Genomic DNA, 18,181 nt, shown 5'->3' on the forward strand with positions numbered 1-18,181 from the left:
CGTTACAATCCCTTTACGCTTTAAAACTCACTGAATACTGCAACACTCTGAAAATGCATTGTGCTGGACCTGCTCCAACAGTGAACATAATGAGATATGTGAGCTACACAGCTCAGCCACACCCCACCCCTCCCTAATTCTGGAGGGTCTGTGTCCTATGCACCTCTTGTATAGTCCCCCTTCCCCCTCCCCTCCTGCACAGAGCCCAACCCTGAACCTTAGGGACACTAAAACCTCCCCCTAGTTATCTGAGGAATCCCAGGCTGGGAATTCAAGGTAGGAGGTGTCACGTTAGTTACTAAGTGAGGAAGCTGAGTGAGTGGAGGTGTGTACTGGGAGCTGTGAGCTGCACTGGTGTCCTTTCCTGGGAAGTAGCGTGCACAAAGATATATTGTGTTTACAGGTGGCCACGGTAGCTTTCTGGAGGCTGTGAGCAGGGATCCTGAGCCCACAGATCCAGAATGGCAGTCCTCGCTTCCCCCAACGCTGAACAGGGGTACATCAAGACGGTCTTGAGCAAGGACCATTTTATGGACCTAGATAGCTCCAGTCTGGCACTACCATCTGAAGATAAGCTGTCAATTAGCCGTCAAGACCTGGAGAAAGCCATGAGGATCCAACATCAGGTCCAGCTCACCATGGCAAGGAAGACTAACAAGAAGAACGTGGCTAACGGTGAGTGAACTGTGTTAAGGACGCTTGTACTACTTCTATTGTAGCGGGTGATTATATCTACCTGTGCCAGGTTAAAGCGCACCATATATGGTGCGATAAACTGATGGTAAAATTTGAAGACAATAGGACTTGCAATGTGAATAAAAGTCAAGTGAAGGTGCAGACCTTTATAGTTGGGGGCCTTGTTCAGATTTTGCATTCCCAAAGTTGTTACTCCTTATGTTTGGTTCTTTAAATCTGAGTAATTTTACACTTGAGTGAAGTTTTGATTTGATTTTGAAGCCACCACTTCTAGGCCGCTTTCACACAGTCAGTGTTTGCTCAATGATTTCCTTCAGTGACTGTGGGTCAAAACCCAGGTTGAAGCCTCCACAGAGATGGGGTTTAATGGAAAGATTCACACTTGTTCTGTGTTTTGAACCTGCACCTTGGTTTTGACTCACGATCACTGATGAAAATCACTGATGTGATAAGCAGCCTTAGAAGCATGCAGTGCTCCGTCTCAATGCCAGTCTTCTGTCAGACATCACAGAAACAAAGTGTTGAGGCTTTGATGGTAATGACCTGTCAAAGTTAGAGAAAAATATTTAACTATGACTACACCCAGACTGTTGCTGTTCAAAGCATAAAAAAGATGGGAATGACCTGGGGGAGGTTTGAAAGCATGAATAAATGTTTATGTTGTTTTTTTTTTTTTAACTCCCTAGATCTATAGTGCGGCATTTGTGATTTTATTTTGTTTTTCTAGTTTACCTTTACTGCGCAGTATAAATAGAACATCCTCATACTGCTACCTAAAAACCATCAGCGAGTAAGTTAGCTACTTCGAGAGAGCTTACGATTGTGCTTTTAGGATTTGTTCGCATCTGTTTTGGATGCTCTGGTCAGGCCTCCATTGCACATTACGCCCCAAAAAAGGAGGACAGTGGGGGTCTGTTTGGCTCCGTTCATTCTGGTTATGTGTTAAATCCGGCACGTCCATTATTTTCCTTTTGTTCTTCTCCTCTAACTTAGCAGAACAAATGGAGTTGCATAGGCTACATTCACACGAACATGTGACAGATATTTTTTTTAATGGCCCTCAGATGTTCATTTTAAGAACAATGTCGTATTCTTTTTATGAAGTACATTGCACAAATTGGTTTGTGAACACGTAAGTATCCAAACACTCTGATAAAATGTGAATACGTAATATCTGTATCAGCTGTTAAAAAGAAATGAAAGTACCAAATAGGCACACTTAATAACAGCATATCAGTCAACAGCAACTTGTTGATGGTATCCAGTCCAATGTATTGCATGTAAAGGGATTGTTCAGTATGGAAAACCCAGCTTCATACATCCTACTAGGGCATTCCTGGTCAATAGAAGGGGGTCTACTCTTCAGGTTCTTGCTCTAGGGGACATGTCCTGTTCTCCATTACACAGCCCACTGATCTGAACGGGCACTACTGTGTAATACTTAAATTCCCCTGTTGAGGCGCTGTACAATTGCTGCCAAGTTTTCTAGCAAATTATCTTTGATCGATGGAGATGCCCAACAGAAGGACACTCTGACCATCTTTAAATAATAATCTATCTCTTCTTCTAGAACTCCTATTTATTCTCTGATTCTTTTTAGATAAAATATCCTAGGAGACCAGAAACTGTTGTATACCAATTTTCAGAGAAATTGGAACCTATTTTGTTAGGGTAGAATCGATTTTAGGTCTGAATCACACTTTTTTTTTAAATGTGCCCAATTAGACACAAAATGAATTTCAAGAAATTTTCCATCTCTAAATAGAAGAAAATAATGGATCTGAATGCGGTGAGATCCTTTAGTCCTGCTAGTCACTTCCATTATTGAATAGCTCATGGGCACAGGAGGACTGGGAAGTGGTGAATGCAGTGTTCCGAGTGTGGGCTCTGTACTCGCCACTTCCTGGTCTTCTCCGCGCACAACATGAGGACGTCAGCGCGCTCTGTGACCTCACTCTGTGCAAAGTCGGGTTACAGCACAGCGCAGCAGGAAGACCAGGAAAGGAGTGGCACCTAAAACCTAGGTGCGCCTTATGTGCAGGTGCGTCTTATATGGCGAAAAATATGGTAACTCGCATAGAACAAATGAATGAATTTTAAAAGACATTTCCTTTAGTGTCCTCATGAGGCAGGTGCAGATTTTGCTGTGGATTTCGTACTATACATTGCAAAGGGTAAAATAAACTGTGGAAATTCATAGTATAAATTGATAATTTGCAAATTTACAATCCAAGTTATATGCTGATTCCATGTACAGGTGAAACTCGAAAAATTAGAATATCGTGCGAAAGTCCATTTATTTCAGTAATGCAAATTAAAAGGAATTGCATTAATGCAGCTTAAAATTAGAGTTTTGTGAAAAGGTTCAATATTCTAGGCTCAAAGTGTCACACTCTTGTCAGCTAATTACTCCATATCCCCTGAGCAAAGGGGACCTCAAAATTGTGACTTTGGGGTTGCATAAGCTGTAAGCCATTGGGTTTTGGAGGGGCCTGTTTGCCAGCCTCTTGCCTCAGGATTATGGCCCATATACTAACTTTGAAGGAGAAGGTAAAAAGGCCGCACAGCCTAAATCTGTGGAACTGTTTTGGGCAGGAAAGCCATGGTTGCGGTCGGCCAAATGTGACTTCCATGGAATTCGGGAACCCCTGCTCGGATCTGGGTGATTTTTGGATATGTTGTTCACCCAGATCAGATTATGGGGATATGTGGGGTTTTGAGGTGTTTTCTGTGTTTTGGGGAAAAATGTGTGTTTTCTGCCTTGAGTGATTAAGTTAGCCCATTATGTTTGGTAATTGTATCACAGGCAGAGTCTATTGTGTTTTGGTAATTGTATTTTGTTGATTGCGTGAAAGACAATGCCATTGTGTTTGTTAATTGCGTCACAGGCAATGCCATTGTGTTTGTTAATTGCGTCACGGGCAATGCCATTGTGTTTGTTGAATGTATAGTTTTTGTGTTAAAACTGTAAAGGATTGGCTGCTATGTTATGTCCTCAGTTCCTAACCAGGTCCATGGGGGTGGTACCCTTGTTGTAAAATGTGTATATCAGTCAATGCTTGTGTGTTCAATAAAGAGTTTGTGTTTTACATTCAACATAGAGCCTGTGTATGTGTATGGGAATTGCTATACGCTGTATACTCCCCCGGCTATAACCCCTAGCTCTTGTAAGAGCTGTTCCTGTTCCTTTTTCCTGTGGTGGTTACGGTGTAGAGCGGAGTGCTTGGAGTCCTTTGGGAAGCACTAGGAGCATCCATCAACGGAGGTACGCAGTCGGGGTGCCAGGAGATCCATTAACGCCATTAAGAAATTAAGGCTTGAAATATCTCGCTTTGCATGTAATGAGTCTATCTCATATTAGTTTCACCTTTTAAGTTGCAAGTTCTACTGTGGAAAATCCTTTTAGCATATCAACAGCATAAGGCTGTACAGCACAGGATGGTGGATAACTAACTAATCTCTGGGGGTCCGAATGCTCGACAGGGGTTCAGTTCCAATGATCTGAATGAGCGGCAGGTTGGGCACCCGCCCTGCTGCTCGTTTCCTTCTTTATGGGACCACCAGAAATAACGGAGTGCTCTTTGCATACGACCGTGGGGCCGCCGCATGTGGATCATGGACCCATTCACTTGATTGGTAGTGCTTCCGTGGGCTTCCGATCCGTGCCTCTGTTCCGCACCATATCTCATCTCCCGGATTGCGGACCCATACAAGTGAATAGGTCTGCATCCGTGATGCGGGGTGCACATGACCGGTCCCTGTGTAATGCGGACCCGCTGTATGCGGGCAGCAATACGGCCACGGCCAGGAAACAGCCGTGTGCATGAGCCCTAAATGTTACTGCAAACGCTGTGCAGAAAATTTGTATGCAGAAAATCCTGAACAAAAAGAGCACATAAATCCATAGTATTTATCGAGTTTTTATGCATTTTCACGTGTGGATTTTCTGTTTATGTTAACAACTCCATGGAAGTCTGTGGGGTAAGCACCCAGGTCACTTTCCGCACCTAAGAAAAAAAGAAAAGTGTAAATGAGATTTGTCCAATCTCATTCACTTTGGTAGTACCATATTACGCTGCGGTTTTCTGGACGAAATCTGTGCGTAATCTGTCCTGTGGGCAGCCACCCTAACTGTGATTAGTGATAGAACCTACAAACTAACATTTCAGAGATTACCCTTCCATTAGGTGAGTAGCGGGTGTAAGCGACAAGAATCCTCTTAATTTCCACCCCCGTCTCCTGACATCACTGCGTTTACAGCTTCCGGCTCACACATATAAAGTTGTTAACAGGAAACTGTTAAAAAGCTATAACAATCGGTAACAAAGAAGTATAATATGAGATTACCAGTGTATACCAAATATTAAAGGGTTGTTCCAGAAGGCCCCTTCAAGGTTTTGTGGACATCCTATTAAATCTATTTCTGGGGAAAGCTGGGTGACAACCAATTTGGATGTCAATACAGCTTCTCCAAGGGAGTCGCCAAGCTTTACCAGTCCTGAATCTTCATATACATGTAGTGGGTCCTCTCTAGAGGAACATAATGGTTCCGGATGAACGTTTTTATTGAAGTTGATGACTTAATGTTTCATTCTAATACAGATGTTCTTGAAAGCAGCTGGGGGGGCACCAGGGGTAGCTCCACATTCCACAGATGAGTCCTGCATTCTTCTCTCAGACTTCCCCATGACCTCCTGGCCCAGCACTGCCATCCCACAGAGCAGAATAAGATATGGGCAGGCGGAGAAGTGAGGTAAACATGCCCTAAGTGGTCTCCAGCATAACTAATACCACATGATGGTACAAAAGCCAGATAAGGCGCTTCCAAGTACAGTATGTAGCACATCATCCTCTGCATTAGAAGAAGATCATGGATAGATGGCACTACCCTTGAGAAAATCTGCTATAAATAATGGATTCCAGCAACTGAATCAATGGAAAGGAAAAATTCAGCAGCACAGAGTATTTCAGGAGACACCTGTGCTGATCTTTTCAGGATCAGTGAAGTTTGGTGAGGACAGGTCGCGTGTGACATGATCTGAGGAGGAAAATGGAGACAAGTGGAAAGACTCAGTTGCATAGTGGAAGGAGCCAAAGCAGTGCAGAGGATTTCAGGAGAGAATTGTGCTGCAGGGGCAGTGAGCTGTTTTTCTGAGAATAACTCATATTTGAGATTGTCTGCCGTAATCATTCATGATGAGTCCTCACTACCAGCACATTCTTATAGAACGAGAGAAATGCTGAAATCAGCTAAAATCCTGAACGATCTTCAGACACCTCCCAATCACGCTGTCTATGAATCATTCCTTATTCCAGGATAAAGTCTTATTATAATCTACTTGAAAGCCAAATCTCCCCTCCTCAAAAGCACAGGCTGCTCCATCCCCCATGCTTAACACTGCAGCTCTGCTTGTTCAGATTAGAAGTAAACATTACAAGTATCCTTAGACAAATTAGAAGAAACCATGGAGGTCTGGAATGGAATGATGGTTCCTTATCCGTTTCAACATCTTTGACCCAATGACGGACAAGGAGTGTAATAAGATATGTCCCCAATCTGTGGTGATAATGGGCTGATGACAGTCACTTCAGAGTAGCAGCGGTCTAATCCGTGAACAACCAGCACAAGAATCCACCAAGTCTGAACAGATTCCCCATCAATCTGATCTAGTCCAAGGGCTACCATTGATGAAGTGTGATGGACATTTCCTATTGAGATAAGCACCAGAGACACGTATTTACCCATTTCATGGAAATAACATGCATATTGGCAACTATGTCTTTGTAGAAAATTCTTATCCTGCTGAAGAATCTGAAGAACTAATGGCCCTAGTCATATAGGACACGGTGGTTCTATTGTTTGTATAATCTGATTATGTTAGCTTCCCTATTGGAATCAAAATACGACTTTCCAACAAGCTTTTAGGGAATATAGCTAACAACTTTCAAGTGTCTTTACAGAAAATTCTTGTCCTACTGAAGTATCTGAAGTAATGTAAATAAGAACAAATCACCCTAGTCATATAGGACATTGGTGGTTCTAGTGGAGATGGCTCCATCGTGAATCAAAATCCGATTATTATTATTTTTTTCCAACAAGTGTTGGGATTTGACAAGTTATGGCTATATTCCCTTATCAAATCCCAAAGCTCGTTGGTAAGTCATATTTTGATTCATAGGGAGCCACTTCCAATAGGTGGAACTAGCAAGATGGTCCTCTTCCTTGGCAGATACCTCTTTGCATATTTGGAGCATAGCCAATAGGTCTCCATACCATGGAGTACTTCCAGTAAGTCTCCATACAGGACCGGTCTCTTGCACACTCGCGTTTGGTGCGGATCCGTCATGGATCTGCACAGACGGATCCATTCAGATAATACAACCGTCTGCATCCGTTCAGAACGGATCTGTTTGTATTATCTTTAACACCACTGAAAGTCAATGGAGGACGGATCAGTTTTCTATTGTGTCATAGAAAACTGATCCGTCCCCATTGACTTGCATTGTGCATCAGAACGGATCCATTTGGCTCAGTTTCATCAGACGGACACCAAAACACTGCATGCAGCATTTTGTTGTCTGCCTCCAAAGCGAAATGGAGACGGAACGGAGGCAAACGGATGCATTCTGAGCGGATCCTTTTCCATTCAGAATGCATTAGGGCAAATCTGATCTGTTTTGGACCACTTCTGAGAGCCCTGAACGGATCTCACAAACAAACGGAAAGCCAAAACGCCAGTGTGAAAGTAGCCTAAGGAGATTCAGCACCCTGGATAAGAAAGAGGAATGAAACAATACAGTAAGATGCCACAAGGAGCGTTAATCGTCTATTAATTAGCACAATATATCTATCAAGCCATAAGGAATGACCATGAGCAGGAATTCCATGGCGTGAGCACAAGATGGAAGAATATGCAATAGGCTGTAGTATCGGCGGTGGTACAGCATTCACTGACACCCTCTGAGCTGTAGCCAACCTTTTCGGCCTCAAGTCTGTAACCAGAGGGGGGAGAGACCATAGAGAAGCAATTTGACACCTTTGGGCAAGGGGCAGTACTGTAGATGATCAGATGGCAGTCATATAACCCAGCTTGTCTGACCTTACACTGGATGGTTCCCCCTGTAAATGCCTCACCGTTGAGTATTATATAATGGCATAAACGGTACAAATAGCCATAAGATAAAGTAGTATATAGGATGGTTTATATAACCACAATCACTGCAGAAATAATACAGTTTAGGGTGCATTTACATGACCATGTTTTAGCAGATAGGATTCGGACCCATTCATTATCCGTATCACATCCTCATCCGTATGTCTGTTCCGTAGTCCCGCAAAAAAGATTGAACGTTTTGTGGACAAGGATAGGCATTTTTGCAATGCATCCGCAAAAAACAAACTGATGTCCCATGGACGTCATCCATTTTTTTTTTTTTTTTGCGGATTTGTGTTTTGCGGACCTCAAAATACATACAGTCGTGTGAATGCACCCTTACAGTATCTGAGTAGCAGTGCCAAACAATACCAAGTATATACTTCCAAACAGTGATCAAATAATACCGTCATACAGTAACTAAATAGAAGTTCCATAAAGTAATCTAATATCAGAGGCATTGCCTTGAACACAGGTCCTACACCCCTAAGGCAGGCCCTGTTTCTCATGGCTACAGGATTGGACTACACACAATTACTGTAGCCATGGAGACACATCATTCTGCATAAAATATGTGCTATATATTTTTTTTTTAAATCAACACTATTTCAAAATGCTCCTTCATGTTGTATTTCCGGTGCACTGGAGCAATGAATAAAATGGTTGTAAAAGTCTATACCCCCTTTACTGTTTTACTGTTACTCTGCACCTTTGTTTGGTATAGTTACTAGCCAGACCAGACAAGCCCTTCCCATTGCAGAATAGCCCTCAGCAATGTAAAATGTACATTTATAACTCTGTGTGATACATTCCTCCCCTTTGCCTATTTCTACCAACACATGACACTTGACTTCTCAGGAATTAAAGGGTGCTTTGAACTTGACAATGAGTTTGAATGTAAACTTGAGAAGTCGACACACCCAGCGCTGCACCGTACCTACTGAAATGGTTCACAAGGAGAGGAAGTGGCTCCGTATCAGACACCACTGGTGAGATGCGTTGGTCCTCCACCTTCCAGCAATGTGCAAAAGAGCTCTGTAAAAATGTTTATATCAATACTAGCAAAAGGACCTGGCTTCACACGGGTATATTTCATCTATTTCATTTAATGTTTCTGTGTGTCGTTAAACAGATTATCGACAGTATCTCCCATAACAGTGACCTTTACAGCACCCTGCCCCTTTAACAGTGAACTCCACAGTCCCCCACCCCTTAACACTGACCCCCCACCACAGTGCCCCACCACTTTAAAATGGGACCTCCACAGCAGCCCATCCTCTTAACTTTGACCTTCACAGCAGCCCGCCCCATTAATAGTGAGTTTCACAGCACCCTTCTCCCTTGACAGTGACCTCCTCATGGTCCCGCCTCCTTAATAGTGACCTCCACAGTACCCCTCTGCCTTAACAGTGACCTCACAGTACCCTGCTGCTTTAACAGTGACCTCCACAGCAGTTGCCCCCTTAATAGTGGCCCCTGCCCCCTTAACAGTGGCCTCCACAGCACCCTGCCCCTTTAATGCAAGGGCTACACGACGACATGTGTCGCACAACATTTTGTCTCAACAATTTTTATAATGATAGGCTATGGTGTCGCACTGCGACATGCTGAGATTGCGACACGACAGTCACAAAAAATCCATCCAAGATGGATGCATGTATCAGCGTAGTTGTGCCCTTTGTGTCTTGGACTTATTGTCGTCCTGTAGCCCTAGCCTAAAGCTGGCCTACAGCAGTGAAGAACAATGGCTAGGTTGTTATGGAAACCTGGAGTAAAACTGTGTGTATGTGTAGACTAAGAGCTTGCGATCTTCTATTGGCTGATAAGAGACACGTGTATGGCAGGTGGGATTTGAAGAGAAAGACTTGCAGGCTTGTGTTGGCTAATGCGGGTCATTTTTTGGGAATATCTTAGAGAGCCAGTCTAAAACCTTCCAGGACACCTGATGAACCTGTGTGCCAAATTTGGTGAAGATCGGTTCAGTTGTTTGGTCGCGCATAAAGAACAGACCGACAGACAGACGTCCAGACAGACAGAAACTCATTTTTTTAGAGATATGTGAAGTGGCAATAATGAATTGGGGGTCACATTACTGGCAGTGGAAACAAAATCAGCAAGTCCCAGTATATGCTACATTCATTGCTGCTAGTGGCTCATTCAATGGCATACAGAAGTCGAAGCTCATTTTCTCAGATGCAGCATTCTAAATTCCTATATATAGGGTATCGGGTTGAATTCTGAGATTTTGGCTGCCTACAGGCACCACCAGCTTAACAGCTTACTACCTATTGTTCATACGCTGAACGAGAAAATAATCGCTGAACTAAAAAATAATCAATATTCAGTAAGCTCCTAAGCTCTCTCTAGTGGTGGTTGCAGGCAGACAGAATTTTATCATCAACTTTAACCAAGATACGCAACCAAAGCTGGAAGAGCTGCATGTGTCATCATGCAACTTGACATGTGAATTCTTTGTGTAGACCTATGTGAATTCCATACAAACAGTGGTTTGGAATTTCTCTTGATGGACAGGAAAGGATTTACCTAGGTTAGCTATCTCAATGAAAGTCTTGCTGCGGTCCTGTGTCCAATTGCTCGTCTCCCTGTCATCCTAGTCTATGTAATGTGACAACTGACATTGGAAAGATACAGGATCATGACAGTGGCAGGATGGCCTTCAGGAGAGGACGACACAACTTTGGCACAACTATCTTTGCTGGGTAGCAGTCTCATCTCACAACGCAACTGTGCACAACCAAGTTTGGGTAGGTCTCCCAGGCTGTTCAATACAAGGAGCTGAAGATGGCCATAAAAGTGAAACATTTTACCATGAGTGTTACTACAGCAAGACCGGGACCCCTGCAGTTCTACCTGTGTTATGGTCACCAAGCTTTCCCAGACCCCTGAATGACAGAACCAGTTATGCACCCACTGCTCTTGTAATGTTGATTAACTCAACAGGTTTGCCATTTTAAAAGTCTGGGAAAGCTGTGTGATAACTTTAATGGAGACCATATTCACCCAGCTTTCCCATAAACAGATATAACTAAGTAGGGACGTATTGCTTAGTCATTATATATTTGTTAGAAAACCGGGCTGGTAAAGTCAGAGGGGTTACTTACCAAGAACCAATAATTCATAGTAAGAAAACAGTAAAAAAAAAAAAAAAGTATATGTCATCACAAAAGACCATGCTGAACTTTGCAGCTGCAATAAATCAGTTTACAGTAAGAGATGTCAAATAAAAATCTAAAAAACGGGGAACTTCTTAGAAGTCATGAGAAAGTCACGGCTGACGTGCTGTAGTTATTCCCAGCATGGGGTCATTGAAACTGTGATATGTATGTCTCGTATCTTGGTTCCCTGTGGTCAGGAGCAACAAGGCCTGTTATGGTGCCAGGATTTGGTCCTCAGGGTGTTGCCCACCCACTTGACATGAACTTTGTTCTATTTTGACACTCCTTTGTTCGGACTAACCAGGGATTAAAGGGTGTTTGCAGTTTGCATCAAATTCCTTAAAAATAATCCTTTATGAAGGTAGCTGTAATTTTGTAATGTATGTCTGTGACCTTATTTATTATTCCTATCTTCCATTATGGGCAGTGGTCACATGACCATGTCCATTCAGCTCCTTCTTATTTCCTTCTTATGTCCATGGGCAGGGCAGTAATAGTGGAGTTTCTATGTAAGTAGCTGGGCATTGTTATTGGCGGGAGCTGTGGTAAAGAAAGAAGTGCATCATGGGTTTGGTTGGATAAAGTAACATTACATTACATGCATTATACAGATATTTATATCATGTGCTTTTGTTTTGTTTTTTTATTATTTCTGTAGAGAAGCCTATAGTAAAACACCAGAAAAAATACATACACATACCTATAGCATGTTACTTTTTTTTGTATTCGTTTTTATTAGACCAACAGTAGTATGAATATACACTGTATAAAAAAAAAGTCGCCACCTGGATTTAACTAAGAAAATAGGTATGAGCCGCCAATTGGATAATTACTGCATGGGCGATTATCTTTCAGCTGGCAATAAGTTATTTAACCCCAACTGGTGCAATGAGTTGCTTCTCATTTCTTAAACAACCATGTCGAAAGACACATCTCGTGGTCGTGGAAAAGATGTTAGTTTGTTTGAGATGGGTCAAATCATTGGCATGCATCAAGCAGAAAAAACATCTAAGGAGATTGCAGAAACTACTAAAGTTGGGTTAAGAACTGTCCAACGCATTATTAAAAACTGGAAGGATAGTGGGGACCCATCGTATTCGAGGAAGAAATGTGGCGGGAAAAAATCCTGAATGATCGCGATCGGCGATCACTTGAACGTTTGGTGAAATCAAATCGAAGAAAAACAACAGTAGAACTCAGGGCTATGTTTAATAGTGAAAGTAAGAGCATTTCCACACGCACAATGCAAAGGGAACTCAAGGGATTGGGACTGAACAGTTGTGTAGCCGTAAGAAAACCACTAATCGGTGAGGCGAACCAGAAAAAAGGCTTCAATTTGCTAGGGAGCATAAAGAGTGGACTCTGGAGCAATGGAAGAAGGTCATGTGGTCTGATGAGTCCAGATTTACCCTGTTTCAGAGTGATGGGGGCATCAGGGTGAGAAGAGAGGCAGATGAAGTGCCTAGTGCCTACAGTACAAGCCTGTGGGGGCAGTGCTATGATCTGGGGTTGCTGCAGTCGGTCAGGTCTAGGTTCAGCAACAGTATGTGCTCCAAGAATGAGGTCAGCTGACTACCTGAACATACTGAATGACCAGATTATTCCATCAATGGATTTTTTCTTCTCTGATGGCACGGGCATATTCCAAGATCACAATGCCAGGATTCACCGGGCTCAAATTGTGAAAGAGTGGTTCAGGGAGCATGAGACCTCATTTTCGCACATGGATTGGCCACCACAGAGTCCAGACCTTAACCCCATTGAGAATCTCTGGGATGTGCTGGAGAAGGCTTTGCGCAGCAGTCAGACTCTACCATCATCAATGCAAGATCTTGGTGAAAAATTAATGCAACACTGGATAGAAATAAATCTTGTGACATTGCAGAAGCTTATCGAAACAATGCCACAGCGAATGCGTGCCGTCATCAAAGCTAAAGGCGGTGCAATGAAATATTAGAGTGTGTGACCTTTTTTTTTTTGTTTGTTTTGTGATGACTTTTTTTGGGGACGGGCAGTGTATATTATACAAGACAAACAGTCAAAGGCAAGAAATCCCTATATTTTATCCTCCAATAAGTATACATTTTCAAAAATATGATCAAAACATTTTCCAACTTTTTCCCTATACATGAAGTGTAGCCCTTCCCTCACCCACAGCGCTCCACCAGACAGACCCACAGTCTAAAGAATGTGATTAAGACAACAGAGCATAGGTGAACAACTTGGCTCAATCAGTCATGACAATACAATGGGTTCTCTACTCGCCGACTGTTCCTTTATAGCCCAATGTGTTAGTTGAAAGCAGTTGTACGGCTGTTCTTGTGGTAAGAGAAGGGGGAGATTTATCAAAACTGGTGTAAATGAAGATTGCCTTAGTTGCCCATAGCAACCAATCGGATTCCACTTTTCATTTTTCAGAGCTTCTTTTGAAAATGAAAGGTGCAATCTGATTGGTTGCTATGGGCAGCTAAGCTAGTTTTCCTTTACACCAGTTTTGATAAATCTCCCCCATGTTAATAAATGCTTTCCGTATCTGAAACAGTATCTGGCACAGCTGGACACAGCCCCACTCTGCCGGATGATCATTGACTGTAATGGGATCTGACGTGGATACCGCATGCAGCTGTATTTGTCCAGCTGAAAAACAGCATTCATGCCGATAAGATGTGGATCCACAAAATACAGATACAGTCCACATGCATGCCGCATTTCTTTGTGCTTTCCTCATCTGTATGTCCGTTCTTTTCTGCAAAAGATAGAACGTGCCCTATTTAGTCCGCAAAGTGCAGATGACTGACCCATTGAAGTCAACAGCTCCGCAACAAAATGCGACATGCACACGGATTGCATCCGTAGTTTGCTGACCACAAAACGGACACAGTCATGAGCATAAGGACTTATGGGAGGCTTCTAGGAGATTTGAATTTCAAGGGCAGACAACTATTGGAGCTAAACTGGTACATGGATTGCAGGATAAAACTTACCAGGAAAGATTAAAGGACCTTAACATGTAGAGCTTGGAAGACGAGACAGAGGGGGATATGATAGAAACTTTTAAATACATAAAGGGAATTAACAAGGTAAAAGAGGAGAGAATATTTAAAATAAGAAAAACTGCTACAAGAGGACATAGTTTTAAATTAGAGGGGCAAAGGTTTAAAAGTAATATCAGGAAGTATTACTTTACTGAGAGAGTAGTGGATGCATGGAATAGCCTTCCTGCAGAAGTGGCAGCTGCAAATACAGTGAAGGAGTTTGAGCATGCATGGGATAGGCATAAGGCTATCCTTCATATAAGATAGGGCCGGGGCTATTCATAGGATTCAGTATATTGGGCAGACTAGATGGGCCAAATGGTTCTTATCTGCCGACACATTCTATATTTCTATGTTTACTTGTCCTCAATCCTAGTAATTCTTTTATTTGCTTACCACAGATAAGCAGCCCTATGCATCTCCTTAAAGAAACACAATACGGGGTAGATAACAGCCTGTAGACAGGATTATGGGTTTACTGCCCCATTTATGGCCCTAAGGTGAAATAATAACTGCACTGATAATTACAAAATAATAGGTTTTCTACAAGACGATAGACACATATACAGTCCATGGGTCACACTGACAAACTAAAATCTAATGAGGTATCTCTACAACATAAATCTCAGGTATGTATCACGATCGGCGTAACTGTCACATACGTGACACGGAGGGAGGCCCTGCCCTAGTGAGAGGGAAGGTGGTGACCCCTGACTCACCTTGCGGCTGGCGCCTGGCTGCCCTGTCGTCCCTAGACGGGTTCCTCACCCGTACGACGATCACGTGCCTAAAACCCTGGCTTTCCCTAGGATGAGCCCTAGATAGTGAACAGGGCGGTGGGAACACTAGTCCGCACCACTAGCTCTAAAGGAAAACACCAAGGGGAGGACAGACAATACAAACTAAACATATAATCCCAGGTGGGCAACAACAGGAGACAACAAAATCCCAACAGGGATCCGGAGGGTAGCACTCTGGAACAACAACCAGATTCTCAGCTCCAGTGGGTCAGCATAGATGTCCAGGCAGGAAGCTCTATAACTGGCAACAAGAGAAGTGTGAGAGGAGAATATAAGGAGTTTGGGAGTGGCAGACAAGAAACAGCTGAGGAGGAGAAGATACGGATCCCTGAGTGAGACAAAAAGGATAGCAAGGCAAACACAGAAAACAAACACTAAGAAACACCGTGATCTTTAGACATAGAGCGCGCAGCCACCCGCTGCGACTTCCTGACCCCGGGTATAACGGAGTCAGACGTGGCTCTTGACACCCTCGTGACAGTATGTGGAAGTTTCACCTGTATTTCAAAAACTTTACTACACTACAGTGACCTTGCATGATGGCTTGCGGTAGATCAGTTTTACCCTGATATACCGTTATCTACCTAGAACTGGGCCTGAGAGGTTGAAGTATGGGAAGTATGGGAAGAGCACAAAATGTAGAATACCAATCAGGCTCTTCCCTTTAGGCTTGCACTCTAGAGGTAACCTGTCACTGTATTTTTGGCACCTCTCTTTTACAGGAGGTTTATTTCCATTTAAGGCTACTTTCACACTTGCGTTAGGAGCGGATCCGTCTGGTGTCTGCACAGTGCGGCCAGTGCGGCCTGTGCGGCCTCCCCCTCCCTCCCTCCCCAGTATTAAATATTACCAGTGCGGCCCCCTCCCTCTATATTTATTGGTGGCCGGGCCAGTGCGGATTCCAAGTATTGTGAGCAGTGCGGCCTCCCCTCTCCCCCCCTAATTAAAGGGGTTGTCCGGGTTCAGAGCTGAACCCGGACATACCCTTATTTTCACCCCGGCAGCCCTCCTGAGCCTGGCATCGGAGCATCTCATGCTCCGATGCGCTCCCGTGCCCTGCGCTAGATCGCGCAGGGCACAGGCTCTTGTGTTTACAATAACACACTGCCGGGCGGTAACTTCCGCCCAGCAGTGTGTTCGGTGACGTCACAGGCTCTGAGGGGCGGGCTTTAGCTCTGCCCTAGCCGTTTTACTGGCTAGGGCAGAGCCAAATCCCGCCCATCAGTGCCGGTGACGTCACCGGGGTTCCTGTCAGCCCCATAGAGAGCCCCGGTACGTCACCGGAACTCTGAAAAATGCCTTTGCCCTGCGCGATTTAGCGCAGGGCAAAGGAGAGCATCGGAGCATGAACTGCTCCGATGCTCATGTCAGGGGGGCTGCCTGGGTGAAAATGGAGGGATGTCCAGGTTCAGCTCTGAACCTGGACAACCCCTTTAAAATCACCCCCCCCATCATTGGTGGCAGCGGAGAGTACCGATCGGAGTCCCAGTTTAAATCGCTGGGGCTCCGATCGGTTACCATGGCAACCAAGACGCTATTGCAGTCTTGGCTGCCATGGTTACTTGGCAATAAATACAAGCATTATACTTACCTGAAGAGCTGCGATGTCTGACCGGCCGGGAGCTCCTCCTACTGGTAAGTGAAAGGTCTGTGCGGCGCATTGCCTATAGCACAGACCTGTCACTTACCAGTAGGAGGAGCGCCCGGCCGGTCAGACATCGCAGCTCTTCAGGTAAGTATAATGCTTGTATTTATTGCTAAGTAACCATGGCAGCCAAGACTGCAATAGCGTCTTGGTTGCCATGGTAACCGATCGGAGCCCCAGCGATTTAAACTGGGACTCCGATCGGTACTCTCCGCTGCCACCAATGATGGGGGGGGGGGGGTGATTTTAATTAGGGGGGGGAGAGGGGAGGCCGCACTGCTCACAATACTTGGAATCCGCACTGGCCACCAATAAATATAGAGGGAGGGGGCCGCACTGGTAATATTTAATACTGGGGAGGGAGGGAGGGGGAGGCCGCCGCACTGGTAATATTTAATACTGGGGAGGGAGGGGGAGGCCGCACTGGTCATATTTAACACTGGGGAGGGAGGGAGGGGGAGGCCGCCGCACTGGTAATATTTAATACTGGGGAGGGAGGGGGGGTCTGCCCCCTGCTGCCTGGCAGCATCTGCCAGGCAGCAGGGGGCAGTCGTGTACACAGTTCTCAGTATATTCTAACATGAAGCGTCCCCATCACCATGGGAACGCCTCTGTGTTAGAATATACTGTCGGATCTGAGGTTTACGATGTAACTCAAATCCGATGGTATATTCTAACATAGAGGCGTTCCCATGGTGATGGGGACGCTTCAAGTTAAAATATACCATCGGATCGGAGCAAACTCCGATCTGATGGGGACTCCTGACTTTGCATTGAAAGTCAATGGGGGACGGATCCGTTTGAAATTGCACCATATTGTGTCAACGTCAAACGGATCCGTCCCCATTGACTTGCATTGTAAGTCTGGACGGATCCGTTTGGCTCCGCACGGCCAGGCGGACACGAAAACGCTGCAAGCAGCGTTCAGGTGTCCGCCTGCTGAGCGGAGCGGAGGCCAAACGGTGCCAAACTGATGCATTCTGAGCGGATCCGCATCCACTCAGAATGCATTGGGGCTGTACGGATCCGTTCGGGGCCGCTTGTGAGAGCCTTCAAACGGAACTCACAAGCGGAGCCCCGAACGCTAGTGTGAAAGTAGCCTAAAAAGAATGGGCAATGCTGTGAGGCTGATCATTTTATTTTATTTTTTATTATTTTAATACAATTCAGTTGGGTATAAAAGTTGAAAAACTGGGGTTAACAAGACCGTTGATAAATTGGATTGTTGGCTTTTCGGTGGAAAGACCTTAGTCTGTAAGGTTGGGCTTATATCCTTCAAGTGTTGGTGCGCTTCATGGAACAGTTTTGTCTGGAATATTATTTGCTTTGTATATACTGAAATAGTGATTTGTCTTATCTTCAAATGTTCACTGATGATGCTGTGATTGTTGGTTGTATCAAAGGAGGCTCCTGAAGTGAATGACCGCACACTGCGCATGTGCGACGTGCTCTCCACTGGGAATTCCAGAAATAGCCAAGCGAGCACACTCAGCTATTTTTGGAAGTCCCATGGTGGTGAATGGAGAGTGCCCCATATAAGTGCAGCCAACTCTCCATTCACCACTATGGGGTGGCTGCAAATAGCTGAGCCAGCACTTGGATATTTTCCGAACTATGAAGGGGTTAATGTAAGAATCCCTGGTAGTCTAGGGCAGTGATGGCTAACCTTGGCACT

At 44.4% G+C, this 18,181-nt stretch overlaps 1 protein-coding gene across 2 annotated transcripts in view; it reads left to right on the top strand.

Moving 5' to 3' along the window:
- Positions 1-274: 274 nt before the first annotated feature.
- Positions 275-18,181, top strand: part of PKP2 (plakophilin 2) — an 88,396-nt gene continuing 70,489 nt past the window's right edge. Inside the window, exon 1 of one of the 2 annotated variants that reach the window (XM_044281442.1) lies at positions 275-675. In XM_044281442.1, coding sequence (XP_044137377.1) covers positions 462-675 — 214 coding nt within the window. In that variant the 5' untranslated portion in view covers positions 275-461. The remainder of the gene's footprint in view (positions 676-18,181) is intronic. The other variant, XM_044281443.1, reaches the window with a different exon arrangement.

The sequence above is a fragment of the Bufo gargarizans genome, chromosome 2, assembly GCF_014858855.1.
Source record: "Bufo gargarizans isolate SCDJY-AF-19 chromosome 2, ASM1485885v1, whole genome shotgun sequence".
Lineage (NCBI taxonomy): Eukaryota > Metazoa > Chordata > Amphibia > Anura > Bufonidae > Bufo > Bufo gargarizans.